The sequence below is a fragment of the Gavialis gangeticus genome, unplaced genomic scaffold, assembly GCF_001723915.1.
Source record: "Gavialis gangeticus isolate Ggan-Ray unplaced genomic scaffold, GavGan_comp1, whole genome shotgun sequence".
Taxonomy (NCBI): domain Eukaryota; kingdom Metazoa; phylum Chordata; order Crocodylia; family Gavialidae; genus Gavialis; species Gavialis gangeticus.
The window spans coordinates 71,594,774-71,614,540 of NW_017728994.1; the positions used below are offsets into that span (position 1 = coordinate 71,594,774).

General features: G+C 43.5%; 1 protein-coding gene across 3 annotated transcripts in view; it reads left to right on the forward strand.

Moving 5' to 3' along the window:
• The window catches only part of PTPRE (protein tyrosine phosphatase, receptor type E), a 235,412-nt gene that overhangs the window by 174,542 nt on the left and 41,103 nt on the right, over nt 1–19,767 (forward strand). For 2 of the 3 annotated variants that reach the window (XM_019502996.1, XM_019502998.1), the window contains 6 exons: nt 5,392–5,482; nt 6,958–7,034; nt 7,141–7,177; nt 8,081–8,178; nt 12,539–12,658; nt 17,325–17,488. In XM_019502996.1, the coding sequence (XP_019358541.1) occupies nt 5,392–5,482; nt 6,958–7,034; nt 7,141–7,177; nt 8,081–8,178; nt 12,539–12,658; nt 17,325–17,488 (587 nt within the window). The remainder of the gene's footprint in view (nt 1–5,391; nt 5,483–6,957; nt 7,035–7,140; nt 7,178–8,080; nt 8,179–12,538; nt 12,659–17,324; nt 17,489–19,767) is intronic. The other variant, XM_019502997.1, reaches the window with a different exon arrangement.

The window sequence follows — 19,767 nt, forward strand, 5'->3', positions numbered from 1 at the left end:
TTTTGAACACTGTAATGACAACACTGTTGCTTATAGTTGCTTGCATTGAAGGCTGTTTTGTCAGATGTTGTTGTGCATGTGGTGTCAGAGGATGATGGGAGGGTGCAAGGGGTAGGTGAAAGAAAACAGTTGAAAACCAGAGTTGAAATGATACGTTATGCAAACACACACTGTCATTTCAACACTAGCAGGAAAAGGAGCTAGTTTGAGAAACTAGAGCACAAGAAAATTAGAGACTTGCATTTAGAAAGTTTTCCCTTCTTAATTATAGCCTGAGAGCATATAACAACATACTGAACTTGAAAAGGAAAGTAGAACTGTGTGTAATTTTTCAAAAGATTGCAGTGTTGTCTTAACAGAAACCATAGATGAAAGAGGTCCAGAATCTTACTGGAGAATCAAAAACACCTTCCACCCCCCCCCCCCCCCCCCGCAAAAAAAAATTCTCCTAGTAAGGAGTGAGTTGCTTACAAACAGATAGTCCATCTGCCTGGTGAACCACTCACCCACTCTGTTGCACTAGTGATCTCACCAGGACTTAATTTCATATAGCTCCCATTAGTCTTTCACCTTGTCATCAGCTTTTATTGATCCTTATTTAAACAAAAATACTCTGTGTAAATCAGCATTAAAGATAATAGGGCCTAGGATAAAAGGCTGGAAGGCTTTTGAGGATGTTCACCAATAAATGAGAACCTCCAAAAGTTTCTGGTGTACTTTCATGCTGTTTACACTCTTTAACTGTCATTATTAATGTTGATATAAATCTAACCAAGTTTTAAAAATTAAAATAGGGCTCTGAAAGGGAGTAAGAGAGTCCTATCCTGGAGGTATGTCATTCTTCTGTTCAGACAGTAAAAACAGCTTTTGTCCATTGATTTTTTTCCTAACAGAAAAAAACAGTACAAATATACTGGTTAATTTGTTTTATTTTTTGCATTTCTGTCACCAGCCTTGATTGTATTTATTGTGTATTTATACAGCATAAAGTGTGCTTCATGCTTTGTCGATGCAAGTGATGACAAGGGCATTCTTTCCAGTAAGCTCCTGATCTTGCAAACATTTATACGTACACTTCACTTACAGCATGTGAGGAATCCCACTGGAGCCTGTGGGATTCTTCATATAATTACCATATTTACTCAATTCTAAGATAAGGCCTCCAACCACCCCCTGTTTAACATGTGGGGAAGCTCCTTGTCTTAGAACAAAGTGCAAGGGCCATTGAGATTTGAAGGGGGGGCTAGCTGATGTAGCTCCAGCTCCAGCCCCTACCTGGGATTGGGCCTTAGCTACAGCTGCTGCCTTCCCAGCCCCTACACCCCACCAGCTCTCCTCTTCAACCTTTTTCTACCCATTTGCCCCCCATGCAGCGTCTGCTCCTCTGCCTGTCCCTGTCCTCCTTCCACGCTGTACCCTTGCTCTGCACAGGCGGGCTCTGTCCATGCTGCAGCCTGAGCATGACCCCAGCAGCACTGAGCATGACCCCAGCGCAGCCATGCAGCAGTGGTGCACGGCTAACATGGCTGCTATAGGGGATGGGCTGGGGCTGTGTTCAGTGCCTCAGGCAGCAGCATGGACAGAGCCTGCCAGTGTAGAGCAAGGGTAAGAGGGGAGAGAAGTGAGGAGCAGAGACTTCAGGGAAGGGGAGCAGAGAGGCTAGGAAAAGGAGGGAGAGGGGGAGTAGAGAGGCTGTGGAGGGACCAGTGCTGGGGAGAGCAGTGCAGGCAGGAGGCAGGCATAACCAGAGAGCAAGCTGCTTGACCTCCCTACTTGCCCTCCTCCCCCACTGCCCCCCTGCATCTGTGGGGGGGGGGTTGAATTAAAGGTGACCCTCCAATAACTATATTTGATACATGAAAAAGTATAACATTTATAATTTTTCCATATATAGAATGTAATTATTGAGGGTCCTCTTTTATTCAGGGTTTTCTTAAATATGAGTAAATGTGGTACTATTCCAAAAGACAAAAATATGGATGATTAGGAAGGAAGTGATAGAATAGAAGTGACTGAGCAGATGAGTTTGGTCCAAGTTTTTTCTCTTCCACATTCTTTTCCTGAGCTCACTGAGTATTGCTCTTGTCCAATAAGCGAAGGCCTCATAAAAGCAGTTGTTTGGAATATCTGAACATTGTGCTGTAGAAGCGTTCACTTTAGTATTTTTTTTTTTTATTATTTCAAGTTTTATTTTCACTGGGATAGAGTGTCAGTTCAGCTCAGAGAGAGGAAAAATAGAAAGATTTTAGGCCAGATCATGCCCATCATATCTCCACGTGGATCTCAGGCCTTCTGCAGAATAAGTGAGTGGGAGTACATGATGGGAGTACATGACCCATTTGTCATCCTGTAGATCCCTTTCCTAGGATTCTAGTACATCCTCATGATGTGCACTGTGATAGGGTGTGAGGACTAGGACAGAGGACACTGGAGAGTTGGTGCCCTTTGTTGAAGTGCCAGAACAGTATGGATTCCAAGAGCTTGGTGCAGGCAGAGGCAAAGAGAGCAGGAGTCTTAACTATGGCAGTTCAAAAACCTGTTGCTCTGCAGCATGGTCTGCCCACTCCAGCTGTTCCTTTTATAGCAGTGGTGAAGTGTCCAGGCACCCAGCTGCTGCTGCAAGAGCAATGCCATAGTGCTGCCAGGGTATAGACTCTACGCAGGGTGGGGACGATTCTGGTGCCCCTCTGAAGTTAGTGCCCAGGACAGGTCCCCCTCTTTCCCACTGCTAGTTACACTACTGGAGAGCATATTTTGGATGGGAGAGGTGCCCATTGTTCCTTTGTGGAGATAGGTAGAAAAGATAATATTGCTTGTATGCTCCTCTACAGTTCAAACCTCTCCCGCACTTAAGCAGTTTTATTCGGCAAATGTGGCACAAGCAACCCTAGTCTGATGGCACCAGTAATGTGTTACTAGAGGAGGTAGGGGTTCTCAGAAGCAGGGAGCAGGCACAGATCTGTCAGCTGCCTTCTTATGAGTCTTGTCTTCACTACAATGCTTGATTTAGTTCTAACTGGAGTGGTGCACCTAATTCAGTCCTGTCTCCATTTGGACACTTTAATCTTGAGTACTGTAGTGCTTTTTTCATGAGTTGGCTGATCTAAAGAGGACATAAGTTAAAACTTGACTGAGTTTGACTCATCCATTATTATCACAATGATGCAGTAGCATGGACACACACTGATCAAAAGCCACTAGCTCTCTGATACCGTCACAGAGTATTGCATGACCAAGCAATTACTTCCATAATTTTCTAGGAAATAATTCATAGAGCAGCTTAGCATTTAGAAACATGGGATGTATCTACCTGTTCTCTAAAGTCAAAGAAAGTCATGCACACCATCTGTAGCCCCAGTGTAGATAGAACAACCTGAGTGTTATTTCACAAGAAGAATAATTCAAGTGTAGGTACCCTGAGAACTTGGCAGTGAGGGCATACCAGTGGAGATAGTCTTGGCATCCTACTGATTCCTGAGGATCTACCCAGTTTGTGGGTGAAACCTTATTTTCAGGGATCAAACCTTACCCCCAACAAAATTCTTTGGGAGTTACCCAAAGGAAGAACATGAGGGATTTCCTCTCCCTTCATTAACACCTTCATCCTCCTCATTAGGAGCTATCATTAAAGAGGCAAGGCATATCACTGAATTTATATGCTTTGTGGGGGGATGTGAAAGTGACTGAAAGAGTATTTTGATCAACTTTTCAAATGTAAAAAGCAGTTTTTAAAGAGGGAGAAGATAACCAATGTTTTCTGCAGAATGATGACATCAGAATTCTGGTGTTTGAGTACAAATACCTTTTATTTTTACATGGTTTGAGATCCCCTTAAATGTTTTTATAATTAAGAAAACAGAAAATGTAAAGACCTTATGATACAGGGAAAAAAAAAGAAATAGCTTGCAAAACTATAAAACTGTTATAACTGCTCTGCTAATATTTCTTACTTCTTTTTCTATTCTTTTTGCTAAAAGGTTAAAAATTTGTGAATGGTGCAATAAAGCAGATTTGCAAGGGCAAGTTACCATTAACAGTGTTGCAATAAGAATAAAACATTAATACAAAAAGGCAACTTTTCTTTCACTTGCTAACCCTATTCAGCCCTGGCAACTTTTCTTAATCTTTGTTTTTTAGGGGGATTTCCACATAATAAGTTGCACAAGTCAAGCTAAGATCTCTGCCTTAAGAGCATGATTGATTTAGAGCCTTTTTTCTTTCTGTTCCTTTCAGTGACTCATAAGACTGTCTGTATTTAGCTTGATTAATTCCTGGCATGGATGAGGAACACCATTTAAAAGAATGGTGGAAGAAGGCACAACACCAACTGCGGTTGTAGAAGTTAAAATTATTGCATCTGTGTGGGATGTTATATCTATTTAAGCATAGTTAAATGTCTTGGACCTTGTTACAGTTTACACTTTGTCTGTTTTACGCTGCTTTTTCAATGTAAACAGGCCTTGTTCCACCTGACAGCCCAAACTGGCAACAAAATGTCTCCCAAATAAATAAAAGACTTTCAATAAAGCCTCTATAACGGATGCCCCTTTCTTTCTACATAGGAGTTCCTCCTAGGCTAGGGATGAGCTTTAAGAGTCCTTCACAGATCCTTCATCTCATTCTCCATAGTCATGAAGTTCTCATTTCTCTTTGGTTTTATATTTTTATATTTATATTTTTCTTGCCATAGTAATATTTTTCTCTTTCACATTTTAATTCTGATTATATTGCAGTAAAGCACTATTTTTGAAAGGTGCTTAGTGCATGATTAAGAATCTATTCACACTGCCAGGTTTAGGTGGGATGTTGATTAATCCTGGGTACCTTTTCAGTCATTTTAACACATAGTCCCCATGGCCAGCTTTGAGATCACAGCATAGAGTTAGCTGGCATCCCCTTACTCTACCCCTAACTTTGATCTGAAGAGACCCATGCCAGACTATGGACTTTGGCCAGGGATTTTCTTAATATTCTTGACCTTCTTTTGTTATTAACCAAGTGTGTTTTCATACTAAAACCAAATAAATCTTAAAAGCACAATACAAAGTCAGAGCCATATAGCTTTTGCATCTATATCCTCATGACTTGGTCACAGCATAATGAGTCACTTTGCCATTTGGTGTTTTGCAATGGCAACCTTTTTTTAAAGTAGATTTGAACTCTTAAATAGCAAAAGTCACATTTTCTTTAAGCTAGTATTTAAATATTGAAATTGTAGTAAAATGTAATCAAAAGGTTATAAGCTGTTTTAATGAGAAGAAATTCCTTTTTTTAAAGAACTGGAAAATGCCAAGAAATTAGTTCTATTTCCTGGTCATTGAATATTATACAGCTAACAGTTAGTATAGAATGTTGTTGCATTGCATTGACCTTTATATGTTTTCTTCATAGTCATTAACAGCAAGCTATGTGCAAGGAACATTTGAAATGGCGAACAAAGAAGAAAATAGAGAGAAAAATAGATACCCCAACATCCTTCCTTGTAAGACTTCACAATTTATTTTCAAATTATTAGTTCAGTATATGGATGCCTCTGGCACCAAGCATGCCAGTAATGTTGCTTGCATTTACTGAATGTGCTTTGATGATTTAGATTAATGTACCAAAAAATGTTATTTATAAGGTACAATTCATACCTCAGCAAAAGTAAGCTTCTTTTTGGAACATCTCTTCAGTAAGGGTTGTCCTCCAAAACACTTTTCTTTAATGCAGGGGTGTTAAAGATAGGATCCAGCCCACAGAACCCTAACATCTGGCCCATGGCGTGACCTGTGGGCCTTGGACTAGATCTGTACACTGCATGGGACATACCCCAGACTGGCCCTGAATGCTACATACAGCATATGTCACTCCCAACCACCAGTGTGCTGCACACAAAGCACAAAACTGGTCTGATACATGATGCATGTGGTACTGGAACTGGCATCTACACTGGATATAGTGTGCATGGCCAGTAGTCCAGAATATGCTTCAAGCAGCACACAGGTCTGGAGTTGGCACGTGCACTGTGTGTAGCCAATCCAATGCATTCTGCGTGTGAGGCTGGAGCTGGTGCATACTACATGTAGAGCAGTTTGGGGGTACATCCTGAATGGGGTTGTCCAGGGCTCCTGTTGCATGTGGCATCCATACCAGACTGACCCTGCAGACTGGATCCAAGGCACTGGACAGACCTGTCAGCCCAGTCTGGCCCTCAGACCTGCCCCACGTCCCTTATCTGGTCCGTGAATTTGATTAATGATGAATTTGGTGAACAATAACACCTGATGACTGATAACCTTGCTGTAATGGATTTGAGAGAGCTTGACATGCACCTTTAGAACTCAGAGAAGTGTCAGCTGATTCTCTTGAAACTCAAGTCAGTTTTGCTCTATTGAAAAAACAAGAAGCTTTGAGTATATGAGCAAGTTTCAAGGTATCTAAACTATCTATTCCATTGCAAAAGTTTGGATGGCATGCAATCCCTATATGGATTAAAAGTGAAGGGAATTTTTATAGCAGAAGCTTATATATCATGCATCCCAAAATGGTGAGCACTGTGCAATTGCTTCACAACTGGCCCTGTATAATTACTACACAATTCAAAGAGAACTTGAATGATTCCCAGTCCATTTACCTAGAGATCTAAGTGGCTGTTCATAGTTCCTAAGTGCCTGTGAAACACATAAGTCTTTCAGCATGTTCTCACAGTCACAATCTTGGGTCAGACTGAGCAAGACAATAAGAAACCAAAATCTTCCATGAGCAGATATGGAATAGTTATTGTGAACACCTTTGGATTAATTGATCTTTTACTACATTTAATATCAAAGATAATATTGTGAATGGAACTACAAGTATATGATTGACATGCATGTTACAGGGTTTGGGTTTTTTTTGCGGGAGGTAGTAAATTCCAGATTGACTGACTAGAAATCTATCAGAACTACAAACGTTAATAACACTGTCTCTTTCCAGATGATCATTCCAGAGTGATATTGACCCAAATGGATAGTGTTGCAGCATCAGACTATATCAATGCTTCATATATAGATGTGAGTTAACAGCTTTTTACTTTTTGTCAGATTGTGCATTGTAAATGTAAACTAAACATCAGATAGACACTTATCTTAAAGGAAATCTTTGCATCTATTTCCCTAGGGTTACAAAGAAAAGAATAAGTTTATAGCAGCTCAAGGTAAATTATTTGTTTGGTTTTGTAAATAATTTTCATTTTAATTTATTTTAATTTATTACATTTCTTGAACTGTTTCAAATATGCATGATGGCCAGATCTAAAACCGTATTTGGAGCCTTTAGTCGGAATTTCATTTAAATTCTGTCTGGCAGCTCTAGTTCCACTATTATTTCTCAGCTCAGGACATTCCCCACTGCAGATTCCCTGTCTCTGTACTCCAAGCAGAATCTTTCTCCTGTTCCTCCATGCTCATCTGTGTTCCCCTGTTGAATCATAAATGTTATAGTTTTCCTAAATTCTGGACATAGAAAGAGAGCTGCAATTTAGAAATACTAAATTGTGCTCAGTGCTTGACCTAACTGAGAGCAGAGTGCTCCTATTGGAAGAATGGGGAGGAGGGAGTGACTATCTGTTGATCTTAGAAGAAGAGATGATCCTGATCATCAAACTTTTATGTCACCAAGAACTATGGACCAACTATCCAGAAATGGGCTGAGTGCATATATTCTATTTAGTCCATCTAGAAACTTGACAGACTCAAACTGCTTCTGACCAAGTACATTTAAGAACTGTCTTGACTGGTCATTCTCTGTCATTCCTTATACAAGGACTGATTACAGGGCCCAATATAAGTATAGAAATTCCAGTTGTTTCAGCATGTGCATATTTATTACACTTATGAGATAACGTAGTAAATGTTTTCAGTAATTTTTGACAGTGTGCTTGGAAAGTAAGAGTTTTGAATGAGCATATGGTTAACATGAAAACTGAGGCGATTGCAGCCAGCATAGTTCCATGAGATATGAACTGGTGACTCAGTTTGCAAGGAAAAATGTTTTTGTATATTGTGATAGTGTTGTCATCTTTGTATCTGTTCAATATAACACTGTCTTTTATGTGCAGGCCCTAAACAAGAAACAGTTAATGACTTCTGGAGGATGATATGGGAACAGAAGTCGGCAACTATCGTTATGTTAACAAACTTGAAAGAGAGAAAAGAGGTGAATAATATTCTATATATATTATTTCAACTTTGATCAGTCTATTTTGAAATAAGTCCCAAATTTATGCTACTGCAACGTGCTGCTTAAGGGTTTGGCTAACAGTGACTGTAACCACTTCCTTTCTTACTCTTCTCAGAGCTATTTTAAACAAGTAGGGTTGGAGTATTATAGCTCTGATGGTCCAGGAAATATATAAAAAGCAAGGGGGTTTTGGTGATATTTCCTATTGGACCAACTGTATAGCTGAGAGCAGAAGCAGATTCAGGGTTTTACTCAGGCAGGTGTGAGAGCAGTGACCACCACTGTAGGGTTGGCTAATGCTCCCAATTCCCAGCCTTCCCTTCCTCTTCTCCCAGGGCTGGCAGACCACACCACAGGAGCAACAGCTGGGGACTTTTTAAAGTCAGGTACCCTCTTTCTCTCCCACTTCAGAGGCACATCCCCTCTCTCTACCCCTTCCCTGCTAGCTGCTGCTGCTGTCTTCATTGTCCTGAAGGTGAGGGAAGCTCCAGAGCCACTTCTGGCCAGCTTCATCTGGGCTGCACAGAGGTCAGGCTCACCCTGGGACAGAGGAAGCAGTGGGCAGGTTCCCCCACCCCATGCCTGCTCCTGGGCTTACAGGGAACACCTAGGGGGACCAGGCATCTAGGGGAACCCAGCCACTACTACCACTGTCTCAGGCTGAGCCCAAGCCCTGCCCAACTTGGCTGAAGTGGGCAGGAGGAACCTCCCCCTGCCCCCTGGTCAGCGGGAACAGTGGCAGCAGCAGGAGGCAAGGGAAAGGAGAGGAAGGGAAGAGGACAGGATGTGCTTCTGAGCATGGAGGGGAAGGGAGAGGGGGATTCTTACCTGCTTGGAGGACTCAAAGTCCTTGGCTGCTGCTCCTGCAGTGTAGTCTGAAAGGGAGATGTGATCATGCTCCTGTAACCCTTCTGTATTCTTCCATGGTGGAGAAAGATGCTAGACAAGCTTCCAGCACAAAATGGCCTCCTTTAGGTGCCATACAAGTATAGTTGCAACTTAAGATTGTACAAGAACATATATAAATGGTCTCTGGGGACTAGCTTTTTGATCATTAATTTTTACCATGTCCTACACAGCCTCATTTTTTGGTACTTTGACCAAATTGCAAATTGTTCTGAACACCTATTTGTTTACACTGAAGAAAATGTGAGACTGGTCCTTTTGACCTGAATAGGAGTTGAAATGAATGTAAAATTCCTGTTTTCTTGTGTTAGAAACAGGATTGGCAACCTATGGGCATTTAAGAAATCTGAGCTATTCTGTCTCCCAATAATGAATTTGGCTTAAAAATAATAAGATTTAGTTTAAAAAGTAATTTTGAACTCATTTTACTTGCCTTTGGTTTTTACACTTTTGGCTTCATTACAGTTATGTTTCTTCTGCAGCCATGAAAGTTGTAAACTTGTTTTTTAAAAATAAATGCTGAGATTATGACATAATGGTGTAACAGGACATGCAGCAGTGGGGGTTTTAAAAAAACACCAGAAACTGAAATGTACTGTAAAAACAAGAGCTGGCAATACTAGTTGTGTTAAATTAAAATATGTGCATACACCATCTGATCTGTTGCTATTCCCCCTCTAGGTATGTGTCACTGTTATGTGTGTGTGTGTGTGTGTGTGTGTGTGTGTGTTATATATGGAGTGGAGAAACTGTACAGAATGGAAACAGGAATGCAAAGACAGGAAGTCACAGTCTGTTATGGTTTGCACTAAAGTAGCAGTGGTTTTTTAGTTAGCAACCTTCAACTGTAATGATTATAACATAAAAAATACAAGGTGTGTATAAAATCACTCATAATATAATGATCACATGTGTTTATGATATGCTGAATTTCTAGAAAAATACTGCTATTATATTGGCAGAAGGGTGGCATCTTAAGAAAGAGAGGCTTAAATTTTCTGAGGCTGCAGCCTGACTAGGCACAGACATTCAAAAATCTGAGCCTGAATTGATTCAATCTTCTAACCTGCAAAGACTGAACCAGTTTACAAATGGATAGATGTTCCCTCTTCATTCCTGAAATGCAGGCACATGCCTGCAGTGGCTCAGGCCAGAAGCCCAGGGTGCTAGAGCAGCCTTCCCTTCCCTTCCACAGGGAAGCTGAGCTCACAGGGGTGGGGGTGGGGACAGTGGGGGCGTGGCCAGGCCCCAGCAGGCCTGATTAAGACTGAGGAGGGGTTTAAACCCCAACCCCAAGGGTAGGGGAAGAGGGAGCAGGGCCAGACCACTGTGGTGGGGGAGGAGGAGGAGGGTGGGGGGGGAGACTTCTGCCTGCCTGAGCAGCTCCCTGACAGCTGGGAGCAATCCTGGTGCATAGTGCTGCCTGGCCCCAAAGGGAACTCTTCCACCTCCTCCCTCTCTCCTACTGTGGCAGAGTGGGGAGGAGGGCTCTGTTTGGTGCTGGGAGGGGTTCTTCCCTTTCCTTCTCCTCCTTACCTGCTGCTGTGGGGTGTGGAGGGGGGCTCTGCAAGGCTGCTGAGCCCTGGAGGAGGACTCTGCCCCCTGCTCCTTCCCACCACAGGGTGAGGTGGCAAAGCAGGTGGGGAGTGGGGCTCTGTTCTGTGCTGGGGGATACTCTTCCCCCTCCTCCCCCCCCCCACTCCCCGCTGCTTCAGAGTGGGGAGGGGTTGTGGGGGAAAGTTCCCCTCTAGGGCCAGACAGCCTCACATAAAGGCTCCCTCCCCACTCCATGGCAGCAGGAGAAAAGCAGAGGGAAGAGTCCAGGGCCAAGCAACCTTGCATAGAGTCCCCCTACCCACCCTGTGGTGGCAAGGGGGGGGAGGAGGCATCCCCCTCCAGCACTGTACAGAGCCTGCCCCCCCACCCTGGGGGGAGGAAGAGGGGGAAATGGCAGAAGAGTCCCTCACTGCACAAAACAGAGTGCCCCTCCCTGGCATGGGCCCATTAAGGCAAAGGGGGCAGAGAGAAGGTTTAATTCCTCCCTCTGTCCCTTCTGCTTTGCAGCCAGGGTCTGCCAGCCCCAAGGGCCACCACCACTGCCCCCTCCCCTTTTCCCCCCAGCAGAGAGGCAGACCACAGCTGCAGTGAGGGAGGAGGGGAAGGAGGGAAGAACTAAACCCCCTCTCTGTCCACTTTGCTTTTGTGGGGCCATGCTGGCCAGTGTCTCACTATGTCCTGTCTGTGCTCAGGCTACAGAGCAGAGGGATGAGGCCAGCCCTGCTTGGGAGCAGAGAGCACAGCCCAGCCCAGAGAGCATGCTGGGATGCTGGAGGACTCTGGTTTAACTTAAACCAGGAAGGGGTCTGGGACAGACATTGCATAAACCAGTTTGAGCTCTATCAGTTAGGTCTGATACTACATTCAACCAGGTTTACCTCAAACCAGTTTCATCCATTTTGAAAGTGGTTTATATGCACTGAATATCTGTTCTGTTACAGGTTTAAACCATTTTGTGATCACTTAAACTGGTGTATGTGTAATGTTTGTTCCTAGCCCCTGACTTCAGACTAATATGCTAACTACCTCTGGCTTCTCTATTGCATGCCTTAACTCTGTGCCTTCTTGTCCTAGCATTCCTCCTCTGTTTGTATTGTAGCCCCGTTCTTCTCTTAATCCTATGTTTTATTTATCCTTCCATGTGTAAAGGCTGAACAGTAAAATTTACAAGAATCCTGTTGAATCACTGGTCAAGATGAGCATATGTTTAAGTTCTAACTAACCAGGGTGAATAGGTGAATTAAATAAAAACCTTGATAAAGAGGTTCATTATTCTACCTTGTTCATTCTTAGTTCATTCTCAGTTCATTATTCTACCTTGTTTTTTGGGTTAATGCTAATTGGAGATGCAGTGAGATAACATGCTGAGCTCCTGAGAACAATATACTTCCTACTCAAGACTGTCATTTTCATTTTAAAATTAAAAAGATACTTAAGATTGTAGGAACTCCATATTTGCTCATGAAAAGTTTTTCCTCGTGATGTCACTAGACTCCCTGTTCCTTTGGTTCACAATTTTTTTTTTCCTGCTGTTGGGATCCCTTGGTGCTTATGACTGTTGGGAGCTACCTGACAGCAGCAAAGTAAGAACACAAGCAGTGTTGGGATTCGCTGTCTGGCTGCTAAAGAAACTTCTGAGCACTCTTCATCATAACCATGTAATAACTTTATATAATAATATGGAAATGCAGATAACTAGCTCACACCCTAACCATTCTGAGATTGCAAAAGGTTGTAAAATCATTTCAAATTTTAGGTTAAAAAAATCAAACATATCCTAAATGTACATTGTACAGCTCTGTATGCTAGTAGTAATAGGATTTGATACACTTACTGTAAAAGTACTGAATGTAAATGCCACATCTTTCAATAGGATAAATGTTATCAATACTGGCCTGATCAAGGATGCTGGACTTATGGAAATATCAGAGTTTCAGTAGAAGATTGCATAGTTCTTGTGGACTACACCATTCGCAAGTTTTGTATTCAGTCAGTAAGTAACTCCTTACCTTGGTTTTTAAAGCAGATTATAACAGAAATTCAAGTTTTTGTTCAAAAGAAATTTGCATGGAAATGCAGTTTTAACTAAAATATAATTAAGCATATATATAAGCAAGGTGCTGGATTGAAATAGACTTGTGTGCATGTGTAGTATTTGGGTGTAGATGACTATATATGTATATGTATACATTAGATGACTGTACAATATTTAATGAGCTTTAAAAGGTATTAGTCCATTGTATTCATGTGAGTAGCCAACTAGTTGTGATACAGACACAATTTAAAAAATTTTTAGAGGTTTTATATGAAGGAGGACATGTCTACTGTAGACTATTCTACTGAGCAGTAAAGTGTCACCATCTATGTGTGCACATTATTTACTATGCAGTAAATTAGTCTACTGTGCCATTAGCTACTACCTGTAAATACAGGTAGTTAAGTAACTGTGCAATAGATACTGCACAATAGTGCATGTGTAAATGCTGACTGGGTGCAAATTTGTTCCCGGTCAGCCCCAATATCAGGAGGCCACTGGGGACAGGAAACTGCCCCGGTCCTGGCACTGCTCTATTTTCTCAGTATTCTCTCAGGAGCCAAGAGTCAAGAAATGCCAGCATGGAGTAGCTCTCTGGCCTCCCACCCGACCCTGGTCCAGTGCTTCTCAGCTCACAGAGCCCCACAGGAGCTGGGAACCAAGCAGTGCTGGGACTGAGAAGCTCTCTGCTTCCCTTCACAGCCAGGGGCTGGCCAGGGAAATCCCCAAGCAGCCAGTGCTGGCCAGGAGCTGTCCCATTTTTGTGTGGGGAAGCCCCGCTGGGCACAGGACCTGTCCCCATATGCATGGCACTGGGAGAGCTCTGTAACAGGAGCTGTCTCTCAGCTGTCTCTCAGCACATCGGGACCCCTCTTGATGTTCACAGGGCCAGGAGACAGCTGCTGCTGCAGCTGGCAGAGCTCTCCTGGTCCCATGCACATTGGGAATGGCCCCTGTATTCCCTGCCAGGCCCCCTGGGCTGAACCTGGAGCCCAAGAGAGCCTGGAGCCTGGCTGTTGCAGAGCAGGGTAGGAGCAGCTGTGTACTGCTGATTTTCTCCCAACAGGGAACATGTGTGGACAACATCCCAGGGAAGGCTTACTGCACAGTATACCTTTATAGCATTAGCACATGCCCAGATTGTACCAAGAACTGATCTAGATAAATCTGTGTACCTGTCATGTTTTAACTGGGCCTTAGGATTACAGCAACATTGTGCCTTCTTGAATTGCCATGTTACCTCTGATCTTTTTCATGTCTCCCTCTACCTATGATATTCTCCGTCTCCCTGGGATTTTTTGTTTCTTGGTAAATACAAAATTAACCAAGTAGAGTAGACTATTTATATATTTATAAAACACCAAATTATGTAATTTTAAGTGATCAAGCTGTATTAAGACTAAACATAACTGATCATTAGCCATCGCCTTTGTGGCAAGGCAGGAGTGCATTGAGGTTACATTTCAGGAATCCCCTGAAATTAGGTTTCAAAAAAAAAAATAAATCTTGAAATTAATCTGTAGAAAAAGGCATATCCCTTTAGTCAATGACCCAAACAGAACAGAGCAAAGGGCAGCTTCTTTCCACCAAGAGCATGTGTAGACAAAATGGGGGTCCTAAATTGAAGGTGGTGGATTTTAAAAAAACACCGGTTCAGTTTAGGGCTGATTAATTTGTGCGTCATGCGCACACCTTGCTGAATTACCTGCCTCTCCAGTGGGGAGGGGAAGGCAAGCTGCCGGCAAGTGGAGCAGTCCCTGGGCTACAGGGAGGTTGGTGCTTATCTCACAGCAGCTGCGTGCCCACCCCAGGTTTCACTGGCCTGCAGGTGCCCAGCTCAGGTGGTCCTGGGGGCACCGCAGCTGCAGAGGGAATCACCGGGCTCCCGCTCAGCTCAGGCAGGCAGGCAGGCTCCAGGGTGGGAAAAAGGCTTACCACTTTTCTTAGGCAGAGCTGCTTTCCTGGGCTGCTGTCAGGCTGCCTGCAGGGCTCCTGCAAAGCTGTGGAGCTGTACGGAGCCCAGTGCTTCAGTTCACAGCCCCTTGAAGGAGTTTTAGGTTGCTGTGCCTCAAGTCATTTAAGGTGCATTACACTGCCGAATTTCCTACAGCGGCTGGAATTAATGCGCAATATGTCACTGAGGCCTGCAAACACCGACACCCTTAAAGCAATACAAAAGCATTTAGCCCACTTTAAAGTGCCGTGCACACATGCCTCTTGTTTTGTCTACACATGGCCCAAGTCTACAGTCATCAGTTTTACTCTCAAATGCTTAATAGGCCAAGCACTTTTACTAGTTTCTTCCTGAGAACTGTTGTGTGATTTTTCTGCTTTTCACTGCTGATTGCCAGTTTGACTATTTAGGCAGTTAGTGGTTGTAACAGGCTGGCTGGCAAAGGTTTGCACCTTGGAGAGAGCTAGAGACACCAGCCACACCTCTGCAATGGCAGTGCAGAAGGAGAAGACCGCTATAGTCGGCCTGGAGAGCCAGTAGAATGCAGAGAGGACGCGTCAGCCGGAACTGCAGCAGGAGATTGGGGTCTGGCAAGTGAAATATAGAGACTGAGCAGCTCTTGTCATGGGTACAATCAAAAGGAGCTTGCTAGCACCCAAGCTCTTGCCCAAGAGCCTTTGCCACTCAGATGGATGCCACTATCATTACGGGCTGGCAGATCTGGTGGCCAGCCAAGAGCAAAGGAGGGGACCAAAGAGAGATGGCAGCCACAAAGTCAGGCCTAGCAGCTTAAGATGGAATTGGAAGGGGCTGAATAGAGACAGGCCCCAGCTCTCCAGCAGCCAAAGGAGATTCTGAGCTTGCCTGAGAGAGTAAGGCCAGAAGCAACATGGGTTAAGGACTGGGACCCAGGGACAGATCCCAGGAAGGGAAGGAGCAGCCCAAAGCCAGGGAGGAGATCTTGCTGGGCTTGCCTGAGCATTGAAATATCTTCAGGTGAGGGAAAGGTCCAGCAGGTTAGGATCAGAACCAGTGCAGCCAACACCGGCTCCTACAGACTGCATCTTATCTGGCAACAGTGACCCAGCAGTGAGGATGCTGAGTCCCCAGAGCTGTTCAAGAAGGGGCTAGATGAAAAGATGGCAAGAACACCTACTATAGGAAAGGAGATGGACAGCCTTGAGCCTGTAAGTGTTTGTAAAGAACCTCTGCTTTGGAGTAGGTTGGAGGAAGCTCAGATAGATATTCCAGGTGGCGGGGCTAATGCAATACATAGTCATCTAGTAGTACAACAGTGGGAAGAGCAGAGACAGTGACTGAACACCCCAGGTATGCCACTCACGTCGTGGCTAGGTTTGGTGGGCAAACAGTGTGGGGCAGGCCCGTCTGGGTAAAGATGGATTGAGAGGCTGCTCCGTAGAAAGATTGACTGATGGTGACGTGGCCTCCCTGGATTTGGTAGAACTACAGGGTGGAATATGGGCCCAAAAGAAAGCCCTCAGGGATCCTCCATGGAAGTGGGGAGGCCAGATGGAGGAGTAACCTAGAGAGTGCTAGGAAAAATGTGTCTGTTGCACTGGGTACAGGTGGGAGGTTGTCCTGGGAATACGTAGAAGGAGGGATCCCCAGATGGGGGAAAACCTGGCCCACGTGGGCTGGTTACCAGGAATGGGTAGCCAGGGACTACTGAGGATGTTGGGAGGGTCTTCGGGCCATCAGAGCAGCAGTTGAACACGACCCTGGAGAAAGCCACAGACCCTGATGAGAACCCCTGCAGGTGGGCAGAGGGAAGAATTCCAGGTAGAGGCACTGGAATTTAATGAATGCTTGCCAATGGGCTTATGTTCTGTGTATATTAATACTTTGCTTGTATGAGGATTCAATGTTTATGTTGTATTAGGCTGTAAATTGTAAGACTGATGGTTTGGGAGGAACCGTAGGGGTGGTGGAGGTCCCATAGCTTCTGGGGGGATACCAAGAGTGTCCAGAGGGGTGATTTCATAGAGCCCAGTCCCATAACACCTGGACAGAGATGCAGAGAGAAAGTCTACAAGGGGCAATCCTAGGGCACCAAATGGGCACAGACCTGAAACAGCCCTGCCCTGAGCCAAGGGTGCTAGGGAGGACTGGGGTAGAGTTAGAGTTGACTGTGCCTATTTTTCTTTTTTTCAACAGGGTACTTGAGGCTATATCAGCCTGCACCTTAATAATTAGCACTAAAACCATAAATTAAAAATAAAAAGAAAACTTACAAGATGGGATGATAAGCTACGACATATTGGAGTTGCCCAGTGCTTCGTGCAGTCTAGTATTCCTCATCTGAACATGTCCATGTCCTGAACATGTTTGTATATATTTTTGGTGATGCAGTTCATTAGGAATTAGGCAACTTACTTTTCTTAGTGGTCCAAATCCTGAATTCCTACAGGCTCTCATAAGAGTTTTGTATGAAGTGAAAAAGGACTTTAGGTTTTGACCTGCTGTTTTAAATCTGATTCTTCATGTACAGTACCTATTGCAATTATATAATTATTGGCTTATATAACATAGCATAACACTGTCTTTACTCTATGACCTGAGATCCTAGAATCTACAAGCATTAAATAAGTTTGTTTATGAATCTTTATATAAGACAATAAAATGTCACACTCATTGTCTTTGTGCTCCTAGCAGCTTCATGATGGCTGTAAAGCTCCAAGGCTTGTAACACAGCTTCACTTTACCAGCTGGCCTGATTTCGGAGTGCCTTTCACACCCATAGGGATGCTGAAGTTTCTAAAAAAAGTCAAAACACTGAATCCTTCACATGGTGGACCAATTGTGGTTCATTGTAGGTATGTATACACTCTTTAAACTTTAAGCCTGAACAGTTTTTAATGTGCTTTGTGTCCATCAAAACTAAAATCTCTTCAATGGAAAGGCTGTAATTTGTGTAAAAGTCAGGAATTGCAGCATTATTGGTAGATCCAAGGATAGGAATGAATGCAAAAAGTTTTTCTACTGTCATTTTACTATTGAAACTTCAGTTTGGTGTTCTCAGAGTGCTGTCCAGTCTATACAGTTGAAAGCATTCCCTGTTAGAAAAAATACATTTGTAACACAGATTGCTATGAAACACTCCTGAGAACTCATCACCCAGCTTTCTCATGTTTCCTAACAGAATATTTAGAAATGTTGTAGCAAAGATGAACACTTAAGAAAATCTTTTTAACACTCTGACAGTCCCTTACAATGGCCATACAAAATGTGTGTCATTCATGCACCTGAGTTTCCCACCACTAAGGGATTAATGCAAGCCATTCAAAAATCTATCATGGAAAAAAAATGAAAATATTTTTTCCAGAAGTTGAAAAAGAATATTAGAGCCTCCTTCTTTTCGTTTTCCCTTGTCCAATGTCTATTTTGTCAAAGAGGGACAATGTATATACTTTTGTGAGCCAGCCAAAATTTTGTTCCTTGTTTTTTATACAGACTCCTATCTTGCATGTTTGGGAAGAATTCTTGTTCTCTCAACAATTCATGCACGTACTTCAAAGGCTTTTCTTTAAGACTTAGGGAAAAAAAGATTTTAATAACCTTTCACAAGCTTCTCTTTGAAATGCACATATCTTTTCTTTTATATTCTTTGCCAAGATGTTCTACACTAAGCAATGCTGTGGCCATGCATTTATTTCTCACCAGCAAGGAATCCTGTACTTAATTCAGTTGATACTAAAATGCAGACTAAGCAATGGTAGCTGTAAAATACCTATTGTTGAAACAAATGCAGAGATCTAAATGCACAGCAACAGGACTATTTTGTGCCACATGTTTTGGGATTAATACTATAGGACTGTATTACTGCTTGAGAAATGTAGATTTTAAATATGATGCCCCCTAATTTCCTTTGCAGTCCAGGATATAATGCCATTGAATTGGTGGGAAAAGAAAAGGGAAATTCATCTATAATGCAGTTCTGAGTGGGCTTTTAAAAAAAATCATAGCTAATATTAAGCAAAAACTACTTGACCAGAATAAGTGTTTGATACTTAAAGAGAAACGATTTTAGGTAAATCAGTATTTAGAAGTAGTGAAGGAGAAGCAGATAGAACAAGGGAAAGGAAAGCGGAAGGAAAGATTCTGGCAATTTATTCCAGTTATTATTTAAACATCTCACCTCTGGGATAAGTGAGCAGGAAGAGCTGATAAAAGGACATTAAAAAGAGGCTTAATGTGGACACGAATCAGTAGGGTGTTGAGGCACATGTCAATCAGAGCAGAGAAGAGAATTTTGAGCAAAGTTGAAAGGGTTAAGTAAGGCTGTGTGTCAGAGAGGGCAGTGAAGGCATTATGCATACAGAGGAAGGTAGAACTGAAAACAGAAATCATAGGGCATGTCCAACTTGCAGGCACATGCGCGTGCAGCTGCTCAAATAGAAGCAGTGTAAATGTGAGTCGGGGCTTTTTGCCTCAGGGCACGTGCCCGGACACACACTTTGGTGTGGGGCAAATTGTGCCACTTGGGGCAAAATAGCCCTCCCTGGCTCCTCCTGGATCTGCAGCCAGGGGGAACTAGAGCCAGCACCTGTGCTGTCCGCATCAGTACAAAAAGCTGCCCTGGCAAGTAGCTCAGGGCTACTCACTCTCAGGAATTCTGGTGTTCCCTATTTGAAAATGAAAAATCCCTGATAAAAAAAATCCCAAAGTCACTCTGTAAAGTACTGCAAAATCCATGTTCCTCCACAATTAAAACAAAAGACTACTAGAGAGAGAGAGTGAGTGAGAGACAGCAATCAGTTGGGCAATGCTTCATTGATATATCTACAGTGTTAAAACAATTTGGAACCCACCAGTGTCTCTGTCATCATAATAAAGTGAATTCTAAATACCTATATATTTTGCTGCCCCCCACAGGGGCCACAGCCACCCCAACAGGGGTTACAGCTCCTCCATAGGGGCCACAGTCCCCCCAACAGGGGCCAAATGGCCCCCTGCAGGGGCTACTCCCTGCTGCAGGGCCCACATGCCCCACCCCAGCTTGCTCCCCCTGGATTGCTGCCTCCTGACTCCATCCCCCACTGGCTCCTGCAGCCCCTCCATGGCTGCCCTTCCCCCCTGCTCCCCCAGACCCCCC